Genomic DNA, 17,766 nt, shown 5'->3' with positions numbered 1-17,766 from the left:
TGTTTTTATGGAGAAAGACATTCAGAACAATGGAGTCTGTAATACAGAGAACGGCGAGCAGTTTTTAAGTTTTTTGCTTAAAAATGATTGCATTTTTACAAGCTGGTGGCCTACTTCAAATTTGAGTGGATATGAGTCTCATACCTAAGTGATCTAGAAATCTTGGAGGCTGAAGTGTATAAAATCCATTTAAAAAAAAAAAAAAAAAGAGAGCCTGAGGTGTCTGATATTTGAGGAAAGACTGGCTTTCCAGACTTTCCAAAATGGAAAACTTTCAGAAAACATCCCCATGTCAACAGTTAAGCCTCCCAGAGGCTGTCCTGTTCCCCTCAAAGCAGCGAGGAGGGCTATGTAAGAAAACATCACTTCATGTGAGGAGCTCCTTGCCTGCAGTCCCAGACTCTGCCCTTCCACAGCCCCGAGGGCTGGGAAAACAGCATCCTGGCTTTTGCCCACCTTCTGTTTTCTCTGATTGGTTATTGTTGCCAGAGACATCCGTCCCCATAGTTTTCTACTTTTTTTTTCTTGTGACAATGGAAGTGAAAGCTTCATGCATGCCATGAGTAAGGGGAGCATGTCTATAGCTGGCAGCGCTATAGCATGGCTGTATGGAGCCCAAGAAACCAGCAGCAAAGCCAAGAAGTCCTTCAAACATGTTAGATGCATCAAATCTGCTGTGAACACACACATCATCTGGGCTCCTACAATCACTCCTTATGCGTCAAGCATGTGTGTGTCCAACCAGACATTTTATATTTGTCCAGAATATCTAGCCAGGCAAAAGTGAGGGCCACCAGGAGCTCAAAGAGTGCAGAAGCTCAGAGTACATCATCGGGGCTCTGGCCAAAGCTGCAGGGAGGTCTCCACCAGTGGGACCAGTGAAGTGATTTTGTAGAGCTGAAAACTGTAGGCTTGGGGAAAAAAAAATAATAAAAAAATAAAAAGCTGACAGTAAGGCCAGGCATAGGAGAATGAATGTGAGAAAAATTTCCCCTGATTTAACATGATTCTAAATATTTTAATAAGGAGAGCCTCTACACTACTTTATGCAGCTCAAATTACCTAGAGATCTGAGACTGTGCTCTACTGTAATTAAGGTCTGTTAGGATTCCCACTGAAATGATTTTGCTAATGTTTATGTTATAAAGGCACTGTGCCAGTAATGTGAGAATAACAGGAGTATCCTGTCATCATAGCAAAGTCCCCTCATCATAGCAAAAACTGAAGGGAGTTCCGCAATTGGGCCTGAGTTTGTGGTTCAAAAACAAATAGTTCTGCTTTTCTGTTCAGCTACATTTTATAATTTGTTCAGTAAAATTCTCCAGCCCTAGCCTGGACTTCTTGTTCAAACTCAAAGTCATATGTAGAGTTTATATAAGGAAAGGTTATCATGCTATTCATTGTTTTGGTATTGACCAAATTGACTTTAATCTCATTTGAGTTTTAATTGTTTTTATTACAATTTAGCATTATATGTTTTGGTGACATCTTTTCTTGATTTAATTTCATTGTGTTTTGACCTTTATATACAGTTTTCTACATCAGGAATGCATAATAAGTCTCATTTCTCTCAATAGGTTACATGTGTTAAACGAGTACGGAAAGGCTGAAGGGCTCGGGCAGACACCACTCTACCAAACCAACCAAAAAAAAAAAAATGTTTTGTGTTGATAAGTTTATAATTCCTGCATCAGCATCCGAAGTGGAAGCAAGAGTCACCTTCTGAGGACACTGCTTCTGGACTAACACAGGCTGACACAGAGTGGTACTGAGGAGCAGGCAGCTACCATAAGCAGCAGAACTGCAAAGGTGAAGACAGGAAATCCCCACACTGGTTTTGTTTAAGCTATTTTCTATAATCTGTTGTAAAACGCATGTTACTCAAAAAGAGACTGAGAAAATCAGTTATTTTTTATTCTTTAACTGCAAAATTATGCATCTTAAAATGACAATAGAAATGCAGTAATCCAGTTTAATTGCCAAATCAATTGGGATTTAAATATTAGCCATGTGCTGTTTCATTTGGTCCACTTTTTTTCCAAATTGAAAGGGATCAGTTTTTTAAAAATTTTAAAATCCTCTCATACCTCTCACTTCCTGCAACCACTGTGTAAGATGTTTTGGATTGCAGTGAAAACCTGTGTATTTTTAAAGCTGAGAAGCTGACTACTTACATACTGATTGCTGATGAAGGTACTGATGACTGACTAATGTCCATCACTTGAACATTTGAGACGTATCACTATGATTTACTATCAAATTGCTTTGATTTTCTTGACTGTCTTCTGGCAGCACAAACTGAGACAGAGAGCATTTAGCAAAGCCACGTAGTTTGGTGTTGATGCTAGTATTACTTTCATCATGAGTCAGTTGGAGGCATCGCTAATTAAGTCAGGAAAGATGTTAAATGCTTTCTGCTTGAGCATGTCATGGGGCAGAAGGGATTGTGGTCAAGGCAGGAAAACTGAGTCCTGCAAAATCCAAGGGTGGTACTCAGATCACAGGGAACTCTAATTTGGGTGACGTAGGAAAGGAAAACAGGTCTTGCAATACAAACACAGATAATTTTAATTACTTTAATTGTTTTTACAGGAGCTGTTTAAAGAGATCCACCATTTTTTTTCAGGTCTCCCGCAGGACAAAGATAAGTTAACCAAGTAAATAGACACAAGGCATCTTAGATCCCAGACAAAACATTTAAGCAAACTGACCCATTTGACTTCCTTGCAGGGTAACTGCCAGGCTTCCCCAGGGGAAGAGGGATGACACTGAGCAATCCCTAGGAAGTCAGTAAAACCAAAGTATGTAAAAGTGTTGATTTAGATTATCATTATACATTTATATTATCATTTTACAAAGCCTTTTTGTCAGTTCCATAAGGTGAGATACATCAAAACCAAGGTACTTGTGGATGGAGAGGGTTGAAGATGTGAATTAGAGAAAAAAAGAGCCATAAGAAGAGCAACAAACAAAATAGATCAAGAATAAGGGAACAGAGGTTCAAGTTTCCCAAAGCACCGGGCATGACCGGACAGACTGATACCCTTGACGACCGTCAGTAAGATGCCAGGGAGCTGGACAGGTGGAAGGCACCCGTGTTCTCCTGCCCTGCTCTGCGTAATCGGGAGGTGTCTCTCAGAAGATGGCTTCAGCCAGAACTTCAAAGGAGGTCCTCAGGGCTTATCAAGCAACAGTCTACAATGGCTGAGTTATGCAAGAGGTGAGGTGATACCACAGCTAAGAAACTCCTTTAGTTCAAGTCACAGACTATGAGTTTGGGTAAAATCCATATAGAAGCCTTTTCACCAAGACAAAGTAGATAAAACCCCCAAATAGCTGAAATGTAAAGGGACTGTTCAGCTGTCTAGAGTTGCTTGGTTCAGAGGCAGGCATAATTTTTTGTGGCAGAGATGTTACTTGAGTCAGTCCCAGTACCCAAGAGGACACCTCCCTCTTGGTCTAACAGGGAGACCAAGCAGAGATACATCCCTGTGATGCTGGTGTTATGCTTACCTTGGGGAGATGAGGAGAATATGTACACCTATTGTACCCTAACCCTTACAAGACAAAACCCACTAATGTGTTTCTCTTCTTTCAGTGAGTACAGGTGGGAGAGCCTGGACCTCATACCAGTGAGTCAGCCCAGACGTAGGCGCCTATCCTGCACATCCCTCACAGTGACTTTTGACAGAAATGAAAGCCAAGAGCACAGAAAAACATCAGTTACGAGGTGCCAGGCCCCTGAGGGCACCCACAGATCTCACTGTCTCTGCCCAGCCCCTCAGGGCTCCCCGCACCCTGCCCAGGACCCCAATACGGCCTAGCCCAGGGCTGTCTGCGGGGAAGGTCAGGATCAAAGGCATCCTGCTTGAAAAACAGGTCACAACTCAGACGGAGGTAGCTGTGGCAACAACTTCCAAGACTTAAAATACTTGAAAATTTTGTAAAACTTTCTGTTTTACCAGTAGTCTTACAGTATTTTCAGGAGGTGTGTCTTAACAGCAGGTTGAAGGGGAAATCGCACACACACCAAAAAAAGAATAAGAACATTAAAACCACAAAATATGGCAATTTGTAAAAACAAGATGTAAAACAGGGGCTTCCCTCCACTTCACCCCAGTATCAAAACAAATGTGAAAAGCCCACAGTAGCCCCCTGCCTTGGTAGCAGGTGGGACAGGGAGCCTTGGAGGCTGGGTGGCTGCGCCGTCCAGCTGGAGGATCAAGAAAACCGCTCTAGGCAAGAGGACTGAAGACAGCGAAGGCAGGATAAAAGCAAAGTTAACAAAAAAATGTAGTAAAGACTTGGAGAAAATTTCTTGCATGCAGAGCAGAGGTATGGGGAACTTTAATATCTGCTCAGCTGGTGAATGTTGTGGAGGGCAAGCTGGAGCAGCCTGATTTGACCCATTCAGTCCTGCTGCCAGTAATACCTACGTGGTCCTCTCCGTACACCCAAGCCCAGCAGCTAATACAGGATGCAGGAAGCCTGCCTGGGCAGAGAATAGTATATATCACCCAAAGGCGATAGGCAGAACGGGCAGAAATTTCTCCTGCGCAAAGAACAAAAGGAACATTGCAGAAACTGTGCTGAGAACAGCTTGAAGCTTTCAGGCTGAATTTATATGCTTTGTGCTTGAGCTGAATGGTTCACGTTAATTTCCACAGAAGCTCTGCAACTGCATGTGATTTTTGTTGTTGTTGTGCAGCTAGAACATTAGTTATCTCTCATTTGTAAAGCAGCTACCATATCCTGTAATGACCTTTTACCGTGTGGTTTTCTTATGTTCAACCACTTGTCCCCATTACTTTTTTTCTTTTTTTTTTTTTTTTTTCCTGCCAGAGTGCTGATACCTCAGGCATCCTTTACTTCTTACTCCCACCTGAGCTCAGTCCTGACAACGCAGTGTGCAGTTACCAGCTGCCTGTCCTGGGACTGTGGAACTGCTGTATCCTGTTCTCATTCTGCAGTGTCACAAAGCAAATACCTCCTGCCTCTGAGAACTACAAATGTGTGAGACTGAGCGTGATGCAGGAGGAAAATATTCGTGACAGCTGATGTGCATGTTAATGCAATTGTTTGTTGCAGCGATTCTCAGACATCTGTGAGTCTGCACGCATCTAGATGTGTGTGAGGTCTACGAGGAAATCTTCTCTTGTCCTCACAGACAAATAACATGTTTTTTCATAGAATAAACTGTACTATATATAAAACTTATTTTAAACTTTTAAGCAGGAAGACTTTATTTGATAAGTATTGATTTCTAGTAGCTTATGATAAGCTAAGTTGAGCGCAGCTTCAGGTGGATGTGCCAAGGACTTCTGCCCAGGAGCAAATGAAATGAAATGGTAACACTGGAAACCTAGGCAGGGCTGTCCTGCAATGCCTGAGGAAGTGCGCTGAGCTAGCGTGCAAGTTCTTTGTTGGCAGAGGTTACAGTCAAATCAATATGGTTTTCACCTAGTGTTTTAAGCACACAGATGCATTACTAAATAAATTGTGTGTTTCAGCCACGTAGTTATGCTATGATGCCCAAACTTTGTACAGCTTGCAGTGAAAGCCCAAAGAAGTAGCAGCGAGTTTTAAATGTTGCATTCATCAGGCAGCTGGGGAAAAAAAAAAGAAAAGAAAAAAAAAACAAAACACCAGACTCCTGACTGCCCTTCAAATTGGGAAACCCCAGTCAGCACAACAAAACCAGGAGAGACTTCCTCAGGAACAGCCCGCAATGACAGCCAGGAAACTAGCTTGGTCTTCATAGGTCACAGCAACCAAGGAGTTTCCCAGAATCACCACCTTTTGCCTGTTAACATTTTCCTCATACCAGTTAGATCCCCTGGCACAAGGATATACAGGAATAGATTTCAAGTGAATTATACATTACAGCACTTGTCTTTCTCCCATAATGCACAGTAATGTCTCCAGGAAATTATTCACATCAGAAATTACGAATTTACAAAATAATCTTTAGAAAGCCGTAGGGACGAATATATACAGCAGGTGTGGTGACTGAGCCCTCAGCATTTTCATTTACACATGCAAGTATGAATTTGCATGTAAGACTAAAATGACTAAAAAGGCAGACAGCTTCTCAGCCCAAAGATTATATTCTGTGCATGAAAGTGTTGAGTTGTGAAGGCACAGGAGACCCGCACGTAGTTTGTGGCAATGGCTGTCAGAGGGATTTTTGAGAAAAAAAAAAAAAAAATCCCCTGTTAAAAATAGGTTTCAAATTTTCTAGTTATTTTCTTTGCTTGACTGAACTGCAAAAGATTTAGTTCCCTAATTATACCGGCACAATGGCTTAACTTGTTGAGTTGCGAAAGCTTGCTGTTATTCTTAATCAGCATCTTTAATCCTGCAACAGCATGTCTGCGGCAATGAGAGAAAACAAAAAAGATTCGTGGTGGCTGCCATTAAAAATTGTTATATCACACCCGTCTTTGTGTTGAGGCACTTCTTGAACTTGGAACTGGGAGACTGAGCACATTCCTGTCAGAATAATCCTTGTTCAGCAGCTACTGTCAATTGTCAGGCTTGGGGAGGCTTTCAGGAGGTGCTGGCTATTTGTGCAGCACAAGCCCTCTGCAGTCTTAAATACTCCAAAATAGAGTCACCCTTGGCATAGCTTGGAAATACTCAGGTTGCATTAACATTGAGTTTTAGTGTGGAATATATGTTTTCTCCTTTCATCGCCACTTAACTGATTTATCTGAGTTTCCAGACTAGCATCTTCTATTACTTTCAATGAGGGCATTGTCTTCCTTTCTTAGAGGAGCTCAGAAGATCACCAGTTACATGAAATGGACCACAATATGATTTAAAAAAAAAAAAAAAAAAAGTTCTTTTTAAATGTTGACATTTTAAAACCCATATCTCCCATTCTTGGTAAAGCTGCGCCATGGAAAACCAGAAAAGGAAGCCAAGTCCACAGGAAATCCCCACGCTGACACTTGGAGTGTACCGTATTAATAATAGGTTAATCTTTAAAATCTGGAAGTGGAAATGGAATGACTGTGGTTCTTTCGGCTTTGTCAGGTGCCTGTCAGGCTGAAGGCTGGTTTGCGTTTGCTGAACCATGCTATTAAGCATCCCTTAGCCCAAAAGCTGCAGGCTCATCTGGCTTCATCCAGGCACTTTCCCAGCTCACGTGCTGTGCCTGGCATCTTGCTGGGTGGCACTGAGCAGCCTTTATGACTTTGCCAGTTTGTACTAACTGGAGAAATTTGGGAGAGAGAAGGGAGTAGGGCACCCCTGCCACCCTTCTCCACACAGGCTGCTGGTCCCCTGACTTGGAGCACCAACCCCTGCAGCTGCCTCCGGGGTCTTGTAGCTTCCCACTCTTACACAGGCTGCTCACCAGCCCCTCGGCTAAAGCCTCCTCACATTTCATCTCCTCTAGATCTCTCCCTCAAAACTCCTGCGATATTGCTGGCCTAAAGGCTCTTGCTTTCTGTTCCTCTTTGGGGGAAATCCCACTGCTGTGAGCCCTCCTGCAACCCGCCAGGCTCCTTGTGCCACCAGCCCTCCCGCTACTCTCAGAAATGCTCCTCTTAACCACGAGCTACGAGGACCAGTCCCACAGGTGACGCACGTGGTACTGCACAGGTTGAAACATCTGATGACAAAGACCCTTCAAAAAAGGCAAAAAGAAATAGAGAAAACTGTTGTCCCAGCTTGTCGGCTTCTCTAAGCTTCTGAAGCTGTCATTAACCACGGACTTCCTTTTGGCTGAAGCCTGTAAGTGACAATATGTGCGAGCACAGTGCTCATTAACAGCCAGGATGTTTGAGGCTAATGCTCCTCTTGCAAAGCATATTTAATTTTATCAGCTAATCAAGTTATTTTTAATCAAAGTGCTCTTTGAAAATGACAAGAGCACACATGATCTGAAAGATGAACAGAGAGAGAGAGGCAACTATTTCTATTTTAAAACCTCTGACAGAAATTATTCCGGGGCTGAAGCACGGCATTCCAACATCTACTGGCTTTCTTGTCAGTCACAGAGCTGTGGGAGACGGAAGAGCAAAAATTAAGCTAAAAGAGATAACACACAGGAAGCCCGTGCTGTGTTAGATTGAAAGCAGCCAGTGCTTTCGGTGACAAACTTGGAAACTAGAATGGAAACACTGCTACACTAAATGATGCCGAATGTGCTAAATGTACATACTTTTTTTTTTTTCCTTTATATAATAGTATAAAGCACAGAATTATCACCAAGAAATGGCAGAAGCTAGATGCCAAACAGTCGGGCTGCTTCGCATATGAACAAAGAACCTATCTGCCTGCCTCTCTCCCGCACTGAATTATCATGCTCTTCTTGGAAGGAAATGAAGATCATCAGTCTATTTAGGTCGTGACTTTATGATTCATAGAAAAGCCTAGGTGGGGGACATCGCCCCCCTTATCGCCACTGTTAGTGGCAGATAGGACAGAGTCATATCAAACTGAAAACCAAGACAAGCCATGGCTGATCTCCCTGCTATTTTAGGACCTGCAATCAGCTCCTGAGTGTTCAGATCTGATACTTCTCATGACCCATCACAAGGCTGGAAAGAGGCGATTTCAGGTTTGTGAAAGCGCCCCATCAGCTGCAGCATGAATACCAGCTTTGTTGGGATTTGTGCTCTCTCCCTACTCCAAAAACAAAAAATAAAACCAAACATTTAAAAAAAAAAAAAAAAAAACAACCCCAAAAGAACCAAAGCAACCATTTACAGGCTAATCCCACTTCAGCACAGGAGCCTCACTGCGAAGGCGCAGAACAAAACATTTACTGTGGTTCTTGTTTGGTTTGATAATCTTTCGAGAACTTCCCACGTTTTTCTATCAGTAAAAACAGCCTGTGGTAAAGTGATTTGTGTTTTCTGCCTTTTCCAGAACAGTAGCCATAGAAGTTTGTAGCCCCATTGTCTGAAAAAAAAAAAAAAAAAAAAAAAAAAAAACCAAAAATGCGTATATTTATTTCATTGGTTTCTCGTTTGTCTTACCCTGTGAAATGTCATATAAAGGGAAAACCCCAGTAGCTCACATATAACCACACTCCTCTGTACTTCTCAGGATCCCGTCCCAGTAAGCGTAAGTTGGTAAATCCTCCAAAATTATTATCATGCATGATGTCAACCATGCTGGAGGTACCTCCTCAAACTACTAGATAAGCATCTACTTTGTATAGGTCAAGTTTTTTTGGCAAGCCCATGACCCATTTTTGGCAAGTGTGTTTTTATTCTGTCCGCCTCCTTTGGTTGTGGGAGGGTCGAGATGAAATCCTGGCCTTACCAAAGGTGGAGCTGAAGCTCAGGCTGATTTATCTGACTGTTTAAAATGCCCAAAGCCACAATGACTGTACACAGGGAACTGTATGTTGGGACGGGATTTCCTTTCAGATGCCATCGTTTTTACATTCTCCTGCTCAGGAGTCCAGGAGTCTTGTTTGGCTTCACCTCCTCACTCAGCACGCCATAAACCGCAGGAAGCCAAGTCTTTAACACGTACTTAACAGAGGTCAAAGAAAGTGTTAGCAGGCAGGCTGCTGGCTCACCACCTGGACAGAGCAGGACCGCTCTTTTTCTCTCCTGGCGCTCTGTGTTTCTCTTCTGCTACCAAATAAATCCGAAATAAGGGTATTGGTTATCGTCTACTCACTCAGGCAGAAAAATGCAACAGCAGTTGCAGACTCCGTAGCTATACGCTTACACTATAGGAGCATTTTTAGAAGCTGTATAACTGGGGGGTCATTTCTGCCTGCTGTTTTGTGTGGTATCGTTGGTGAAGGTGATGGCACAGGTGGGTACGCAGCGCACAGACCGCTCTGCAGGCGAAGACAGCACCGGCTGCGGGTGAGGACCATGTCATCCCGGCTGAATTTCTCTCTGAGTGCTGTGCTTAGCTGTTGATTCCTGAGCTGCCTCGAGGTTAGGACGGGCAGCACAGCCAGCAGGACGGGGACATCGCCTCTCTGTCAGGTGCACAGGGGGTCGTGACCCACCGTGTTGGTCCCGTCAGCATCTCCCCAGGACAGGCAGGGGCTGCGCTGGATGTTGAGGCTGTGTGCTCGTATTTAAGCACCTGGGGTCGACCTCCTGTTGGCTGCGCAGCTCAGATGAAGAGATTTATTTAACTTATTCTGGAAAGCCTAAAAAAGCGGATGCTGAAGACGGAGTCGGTGATGTTACTGTTCCCGTTGTCAGCCAGGAGAGCGGCTGTCAGAGGGGGATCAGGTGCTGGGCGTGCGGGCTGCAGGACCCGCCTCACTCGCGGGCTGCCCACCCCCAGCCCCCAAAACCCAAACCCCGGGGGACAGCCCCAGCAGCTCCCCTCCTGCAGCCCGCCCCAAACCCCCCGCAGCCTGCAGACACACCCGCACCTCTCCTCGCCGCCTTCATTCCCCGCAGCGCCGGGAGACGTCGGGACCCGGCCCCGCACCCCCGGAGCCCCCGGCCCTGCGGCGGGGCAGGTGCGGCCGCTTCCGCGGGGAGGAGGAGGAGGAGGAGGAGGAAGAGCAGGAGGAGGAGGAGGAGGAGGAGGAGGCGGCGGTGCCCGTGGGCGTGCTCCCGGCGGGGAGGGCCGCCCGCAGCCCACACCCCCGCCGCTAACTTCGCCGCCTTCCCCTCCCCGCCGAGCCGAGCCGAGCCGGGCCGGGCCGGGGCCGCCCCCCAGCCATGAAGGGCCGGCGGCGGCGGTGGTGCTGGTGCTGGCGGGGGGAGCCGCGGCGCCTGGCCGTGGTGCTGGGGCTCTACACGCTGCTGCTGCTGCTGCTGGTGCCCTACGCGCTGGACTACGGGGCCAGGAGGGCGCGGGGGGACGAGGAGCCGCTGCTGCGGCGCTGCCCCAGCCTGGAGGAGGCGCTGAGCGAGTGGGGCTGGGAGCAGCGCCCGGCGCCCACGGGCGACGAGGAGGACGAGGAGGAGGAGGAGGGCGAGGAGGAAGGCGGCGGAGGGGCGGCGGGGAACGGCACCGGGGCGGCGGCGGGCAAGCGGCACATCTACCTGCACGCCACCTGGCGCACGGGCTCGTCCTTCGTGGGGGAGCTGTTCAACCAGCACCCCGACGTCTTCTACCTCTACGAGCCCATGTGGCACCTGTGGCAGGCTCTGTACCCGGGAGACGCGCTCAGCCTGCAGGGCGCCCTGCGGGACATGCTGCGCTCCCTCTTCCGCTGCGACTTCTCCGTGCTGCGCCTCTACGCCGCCCCGGCCGGGCCCCGCGACCCGCTGGCCCCCGGCTCCCCCAACCTGACCACGGCCGGCATCTTCGGCTGGCGCACCAACAAGGTGATCTGCTCGGCCCCGCTCTGCCCCGCCGCCCCGCGGCCCCGCGCCGAGGTGGGGCTGATCGACGGCGCCGCCTGCGAGCAGCGCTGCCCGCCGCGGGCGCTGCGGGAGCTGGAGGCCGAGTGCCGCAAGTACCCGGTGGTGGTCATCAAGGACGTGCGGCTGCTGGAGCTGGGCGCCCTCCTGCCGCTGCTCAGCGAGCCCGGCCTCAACCTGCGCGTGGTGCAGCTCTTCCGAGACCCCCGCGCCGTCCACAACTCGCGCCTGAAGGCCAAGCAGGCGCTGCTGCGGGAGAGCATCCAGGTGCTGCGCAGCCGACACCGCGCCGAGCCTCGGGGAGCGCCTCGGCCAAGAGGACCCCCTGGCCCGCTGCCCCCCGGGCTGCTGGGCGCGGGTCGGGCACCGCCACCGCAGCACCGAGCCGAGTTCTTCCTTGGCGGAGCGCTGGAGGTGATCTGCCAGGCCTGGCTGCGCGACCTGCTGCTGGCACGACGCGCCCCGTCGGGGCTGCGGCACCGCTACACGCAGCTGCGCTACGAGGACCTGGTGCGGGAGCCCCGCGCCCAGCTGCGGCGCCTGCTGCGCTTCGCCGGGCTGCCCGTGCCCCCCGCCATGGAGGCCTTCGTGGTCAACATGACCCGCGGCGAGGCGTACTCCTCCGAGCGGCCCTTCCTCATCTCCGCCCGCGACGCCCGAGAGGCCGTCCACGCGTGGCGGGAGCGCCTCAGCCGCCAGCAGGTGCGGCAGGTGGAGGCGGCGTGCAGCGAGGCCATGAGCCTGCTGGCCTACCCGCTCAGCCCCGACGACGGGCGGTAGCGGCCCCGGGACCAACGCCAGGACACCCCGTGGCATGGGGGCCTGTCTGAGACAGGGAAACAGTGGCCTCATGGGCCTCCGCCTTGGCGTTGGTGGACATGTTGGCATTGGTGGACATGTTGGCGTTGGTGGACATGTTGGTGTTGGTGGACATGTTGGCATTGACATTGGCGTTGAAGGACACATTGGCATCGGTGAACACGTTGGCATTGGCCTTGGCGTTGGCACACAGAGGGAGGGAGGTTTGAGCGCCCGCTGGGTGCCAAGAGGCCAGGGAGAGCGGCTGCCGAGGTGACGATGGAGGGGACACGTTCTTGAGGTGTTTGGTGAGAGATGCCCTCGGGGCACAGTGCCGGACTCTGAGGCCCCCTAGATGTGAAACTGTGACCCCATGCCAAGAGTGGGGGTTGTGTAAAAAGAAAACAAGAATGCTGTGTTAAACTTTAAAAATCCCCCGGACAACAGCTCTCAGTAAGGAATCAGAGGACTCAAAAGTTATTAACGTAAGAGGATCACCCCTTCCAGAGCATGAAAACACGTTGTGTCCCACTGTATTGCTATTAAAACACTTAAAGGAGGCTTCTGTGAAATTCGTGGCGTTTATGCACGGCCCGACTGCCAGAGTCTCACGCCACGGGAGGACGTTCCGCCGAGGGAGGACGCCTTGGTGTTGGTGCTTGCTGAGCCTGTGTGAGCGCTGTCTGTGTGGGTGGCTTCGTCTCCTTCCCGTTCCTCGTTGCAGTTCCCCTCTGTCCCTTGGAGCACTCGGGTATTTGGTTGTAGGAGCAGGGAAAGTGTTTGGATGCTTAAGTGTTTTGGACATGTTTGTTCCTTAAATTGTAACTTTTCTAAAGAAATCCGTAACCCTTTTGTAAAGTTGGGTATTTTAATACATTCCTGTAGTGATATTCACGTGCAATACAGGTGGCTAACATGTCTTTTGCGGACACCCGTAGAGATAACTGTAGCTGGAAGGTGAACTCTTGGTATTTCCATTTTGTTTCCTCAACTGGATGAGTGAATCACTTTTCTTCCCTAACTTCCTGACTGATACATTGTGCTGTGCGCAGGTTCCCCTGCTCACATCCCTTCCGAACAATAACATCCTCTCAGCTGGTCACGCGTGTGCTTAGACAAAAGCAAATGCTTCCTAACGGGGCTGAGCAAATTCATCTTGGCGTAAGAAGAAGCTCCCAAATAAAAGTTTGTATTTAAGGGGGGGGGGGGGAGAGAGAAAAATGAGAAGAAAAAAAAACTCTAAGTTTCATTTTGGGTTTTCAGATGATATTTTTCTGCAGACTTCCTGGAGCTTGTATGAGAAGGGTGTGCATGTGCGTGTGTGCAAGTGTCTTCGTTCTGTTTCTCGATTTGGGGATAGGAGGTTTAAGTGTAACGTGAGGACACAGCGCTGTAACTCGTTACGGACGGCTTTTGAGCCCGTTCCAACCTGACGGCGTCTCAATGGCACTGCAGGAGCATACGAGGCTGTGGGGACGCTTACATACAGTCCTCCAACACAAAGTGAGAACACGAACTTCAAACTGAGGATAATCCAGGCTCAAGAACAAAGCTATATTTATATAAAGTGCTGGAAATAAAGACAGTTCAAAGGGGTTACGCTCTCTTACAAGAAACATTTGCATTGCACTGTAGTTGTTCATGCTTTGCATATTGCGCTGTAAAACATGCCAGGGTGCTAGGGTGAGCCTTAATTTATTTGAGCTCTTTTCCTTCCTCAGCCTTCCCACCAAAGGGTACATTAGCAGTAGAAGCATTGCTGCTGTCATTGTCTGAGGAAAAGTGCAGGCATAAAAGTGTTTTTGAGTGAATCAACTAATTTCATGGTAGCATGCACCATACAGTTGTGCATCCTTTGGTTTCTGCTTGGGGTAAAAATTGCAGGGGCCCATTTTGTATGGAAACCACCTTTGTATTATCTAAGGGATGTTTCTGTGTCCTGCTGTAGGTAAGCATGAGAGCAGAATCGGTCTCTGGATGTTGTGGTGCTATTTAGCAGTGGGATTTGTTTAGATGAACAATACCTGTCCTGATGCCTTGATAACCTGTGTTGGGTAGCCTAATCTGGCAGACACCCAGCCCGGCTTGTGCGGACAGGTTTGGGAAGAAAATACGATTTAATCGCATGCCAAAAGACAGTACGGTACTAATTTCCTTACGTCAGATGGGAGATCAAAATGCAGGGTAGCTTGCTGATTTGTTTCTCAGCACACTGCAGTCACAGGGTTGCACTGTGCAGTTGTTGAGCATTCGCTTCACCTTGGCCAGGAATCTCTTCTTGCCACTGCGGGTTGTGATGGTCTTTTGTAAAAGAGGTTGTTGGAAGCGCGTGCTTAGCCTCAGTTCATCGTGGTAAGACAAGAGGTGCTTATAGCTGAAAATATCCACTACCTGTACAGCATATAGTGTCTTCTGAAATAGTTTCCACACTTGACAGAGACGCATTTTCTGTACCCATATTTATTTTTCTCAATGGAAGTTGCTCCCTGATGCACTTTCTTCTTTCTGCTAGTGATTCATTCGATTTTTTTCTCACCCCAAGCTGTTCTCCTAAGACCCAGCGTGGTTCCTGCAGGTTTCTGAGGGCTGTGAAAAGGGCTCTGTTCTGCAAAGTGTACAAAAATACAGCAAGTGCAGTTTCCGTTTTGCATTCAGGGCATGAGAGTTTATTAGAAGACTCCACTAAATGATCAACGGGGAATATATGAAGTGGAAAAATGGAGTAGCACAGAGCAGGATCTTCAAGCAGGATGTGCAGGAGCATCCAGGACCGGGCAGCAGTTGCCTAATGGCAAGTTTGAGTAGTTTAGGCTGAGATTTGGGGAAAGTGTAGGCTTGTTTTACTCTGCTTGTAATGAATTAACAACTTTAATACATTGAGCCGTGGTGGGAAATGGAAACAAAACTGACAAACGCTTATACAACTTATTTCTGTCATCTGGTTTTACTTAACTTAAAGGTCGTCACGCGTTCGCCTTAAGGGAGGTCGAAACTTGAGCACCGTAATTGTACGCAAAGCCCTGTGTTCTAGATGCGGCATTTCCACGCTGGAATTGCTAATTGCTCTGTCACAACACTGTGCCTGTGCTTAAATTGTTAAATTTGAATTGTTGGGTGACAACTGTGAGAAATGCTGGAGGTCGGAGTCAAAAACTACCGAGCCTCTGCGTTGCTTGTAGTCCTAGAGCATCACTTGTACATCCCCGTGGTACGTGCTCACACGCTTCAGATACAACAGAAATGTTTTCATTGCTCAGAAGTGTTTATTTCCTCGGTTTCTTTTTGTCAGCACAAAGCTCTCCCAGTGCAGCATCCCCTGAGAAGCGTTAGAGCAGGAATGGAGAACGGCAGCAAAGTTCCTTATTTAACAGCTTCAGCATCGCTCCGGTCATTTCTGTCCTGTTCCCCCGCTCACTGCCTGTCCTTCAAGAAAAGCTGTGAGTTTATACGTTAAGTTCTCTTCAGGCATTGGTACCACAGATTTCAGTAAGATCATAAAAATCAGCGCAGAACTTTGGGGTTTCTTACGGTAACGCAATTAAGCAACACCTCCATGGAGAGCTGAGCTCTCGGAAGGCAGCAAGGAGCCAGCACGCCTGGCAGCACGTGCCGTCCTTTTCCTCAGCCTGCAGAGTTGTCACTCAGCCTCCCTGGTGGTATTTGGGGTACAGGGACAGCGAGTATGGTGCTTGTGCTTTCTGAGAATCACCCTGCAATCCAGCCGGCACTGGGACTCTCTGAATTTATTTTGCCATCCCTATTTAACTGGACGTGGCACCTACCGCCGTGGAGACAAACATGGCAAAAACAAGATCGTCAGAGCAAGTCTTGCGCTAGCAGAAATTTTCAAGGCCACACTGGCCATGGGAGAGAGACTTTTTTAAACCCAAACTCAGGTTTTTAAATCCAACTTGGATTTTTAAATCCAAAGGCATTGAGGTTAAGGTTTTCTATGGCTAAGGGCCCCATTTATGGCTGTTGAGGCATACCTCCAGCGGTCTCGGCTCCGGACAGCAGGCTGGCTGGAAGCTGGCTGGCTCTGTAGGGCTTACACCCTCTGCAGGCATTTAGCACCAGCAGATTACAGCTCCCAGCACTGAGCTGTTAAGCTCTGCTGCTGACCCACGGCCCCATTTCTTGTGTTGGTAAATGGGAATCAGACCTTTCCCTGGTGCTCCCAAATTTCTCTCCTCATTTCTAACCATGTAACTTTGCCAAACTTTAACTGTATCTAGGCTGAAATGTTTCGTGTTGGGCTTAAGGCTCAATTCTCTTTGGGAATTTCAGTCCCTCTTCTTTCGAAACCAGGGTTAGGATGCGGCGGTCTTTTGCCTGTGTTCCAAACGCTCTCCAAGATGTCTGTGAAATCTTCTGTCACGTCAGTGCTTTGGGACGAGCACTCCTGTTCAGGCAGGGGAGCTGACCTCTGTGTGAGGAATGCGTGTTCTGTTGCCATTCCAAGTTGGCCAAATATATTAATGTTTGCAAAAAAACAGCATGTGCTCAGTAAAAGTGGTTTTGGTATATGTGTGTCTGTCTTTATTTTGTACCGAACAAAACCTGCCTTGCTTTTCTCTTCAGCAAGCATGCTCAGGCCTCTGCCTTCCCCACAGGAAAGCTCGGTGTGGTGTACGGCACACAGCAGTGGGTACCAAAGTCACGTAAATACCACCAGGAGCTGCCATCCCTGCGCTGCCGCTGATGCCTTCTCCTCCAGCCCCACGCTGCCCAAGGAATTTCTTAATTGCCTCACAGCTTAATTGCCCCCAGCAGCATCTGAGGTGGGAGCAGCACCCTCCTGCTTAGCTTTTACAAGGTTCTTTCCCCCCATTGCCCCTCAGTACTGTCAAGCTTGGCTTGTGAGGAAAAGGGGTGATGTGGGAGCTGCCTGATCCAGCTGGGATTTGGGAGCGCCTTTGCAATCCTGTGTGCATCGGTCATTAATACCCGCAGACGGAACAGATGTGTCTGGAGGAGGCCCTCGGCTGTGTCCTTGGCCCCAGTAACAGATGTTTGCACTTCGGATTGAGAAGCGCCAGTGCTGGCAGTGCCTCATGTGCGTGTCACTGACATCCATTGCTTCCAAAGCATATACAGGATCCTCGGCTGGGAGGGACGCACAAGGATCATTGAGCCCAAGGGCACTGAGTTCCCTTCCATGCTCCTCGACAGCTGTATGTGTATCGCAGGTGTTTTTTTCCACAGGGTGGACCTGTCTGGGGAGGAACCGATCCCGCATGAAGCCTGGCACATGCAGAAGGGCTGAAGCAGGACTCAGAGTGTGTCAGGGGTGCCGGTGGCTCGCAGGGTGACCCTGAGGTGCAGCTCTGAAGGAGGCTTCCAAATGGGGCAGGAAGGGAGGGAAAAAAGACAGCTCCTTTTAGGAGACAACTCCACTAATTTAGAAATGGAAAGGGATTGCTAGGGTAGACAGCCACGTGGAGGCAACAGGTGAAGCTGAGTGATCCAGGAGCCCTGTGGAAAGTTCCACACCAAACAATGAAACTTGAAAAATGGGCTGTCATGTTACAAAAAGAGCCAAGCCCGTGGCTCACAGATGCTTTGTGCGTTTTGTTTGTGCTCTGTGAAAAGGAGGTAATGCTGACCTTCACGGAAAGGCTGCAAAACAGTTTGCTCTGGAGTACCCTGCAGCGGGCTG

At 48.4% G+C, this 17,766-nt stretch overlaps 1 protein-coding gene and 1 long non-coding RNA gene across 3 annotated transcripts; one reads left to right on the top strand and one right to left on the bottom strand.

Annotated features, from left to right (window-relative positions):
• Positions 1-8,942: 8,942 nt before the first annotated feature.
• Positions 8,943-10,360, bottom strand: LOC106017632 (uncharacterized). Of its 2 annotated transcripts, none has more exons than XR_003493079.3 (2): positions 9,697-10,360; positions 8,943-9,599 (listed from the first exon to the last, which is right to left on the bottom strand). It is a non-coding gene; the product is annotated as an uncharacterized lncRNA (long non-coding RNA). The 2 variants fall into 2 exon arrangements; XR_001191181.5 differs by having other exon boundaries at positions 8,943-9,596.
• A 229-nt stretch (positions 10,361-10,589) lies between these two features.
• On the top strand, positions 10,590-16,631 carry CHST7 (carbohydrate sulfotransferase 7). The gene has a single exon (XM_027446944.3). It carries the CDS (start codon positions 10,662-10,664, stop codon positions 12,087-12,089), a length of 1,428 nt encoding a protein of 475 aa, XP_027302745.1. The 5' UTR covers positions 10,590-10,661; the 3' UTR covers positions 12,090-16,631.
• Positions 16,632-17,766: the final 1,135 nt, after the last annotated feature.

This window comes from Anas platyrhynchos, chromosome 1 (assembly GCF_047663525.1).
Source record: "Anas platyrhynchos isolate ZD024472 breed Pekin duck chromosome 1, IASCAAS_PekinDuck_T2T, whole genome shotgun sequence".
Lineage (NCBI taxonomy): Eukaryota > Metazoa > Chordata > Aves > Anseriformes > Anatidae > Anas > Anas platyrhynchos.
Note: the sequence above shows the minus strand (reverse complement) of the source record. Positions and strands in the feature narration are given on the sequence as shown.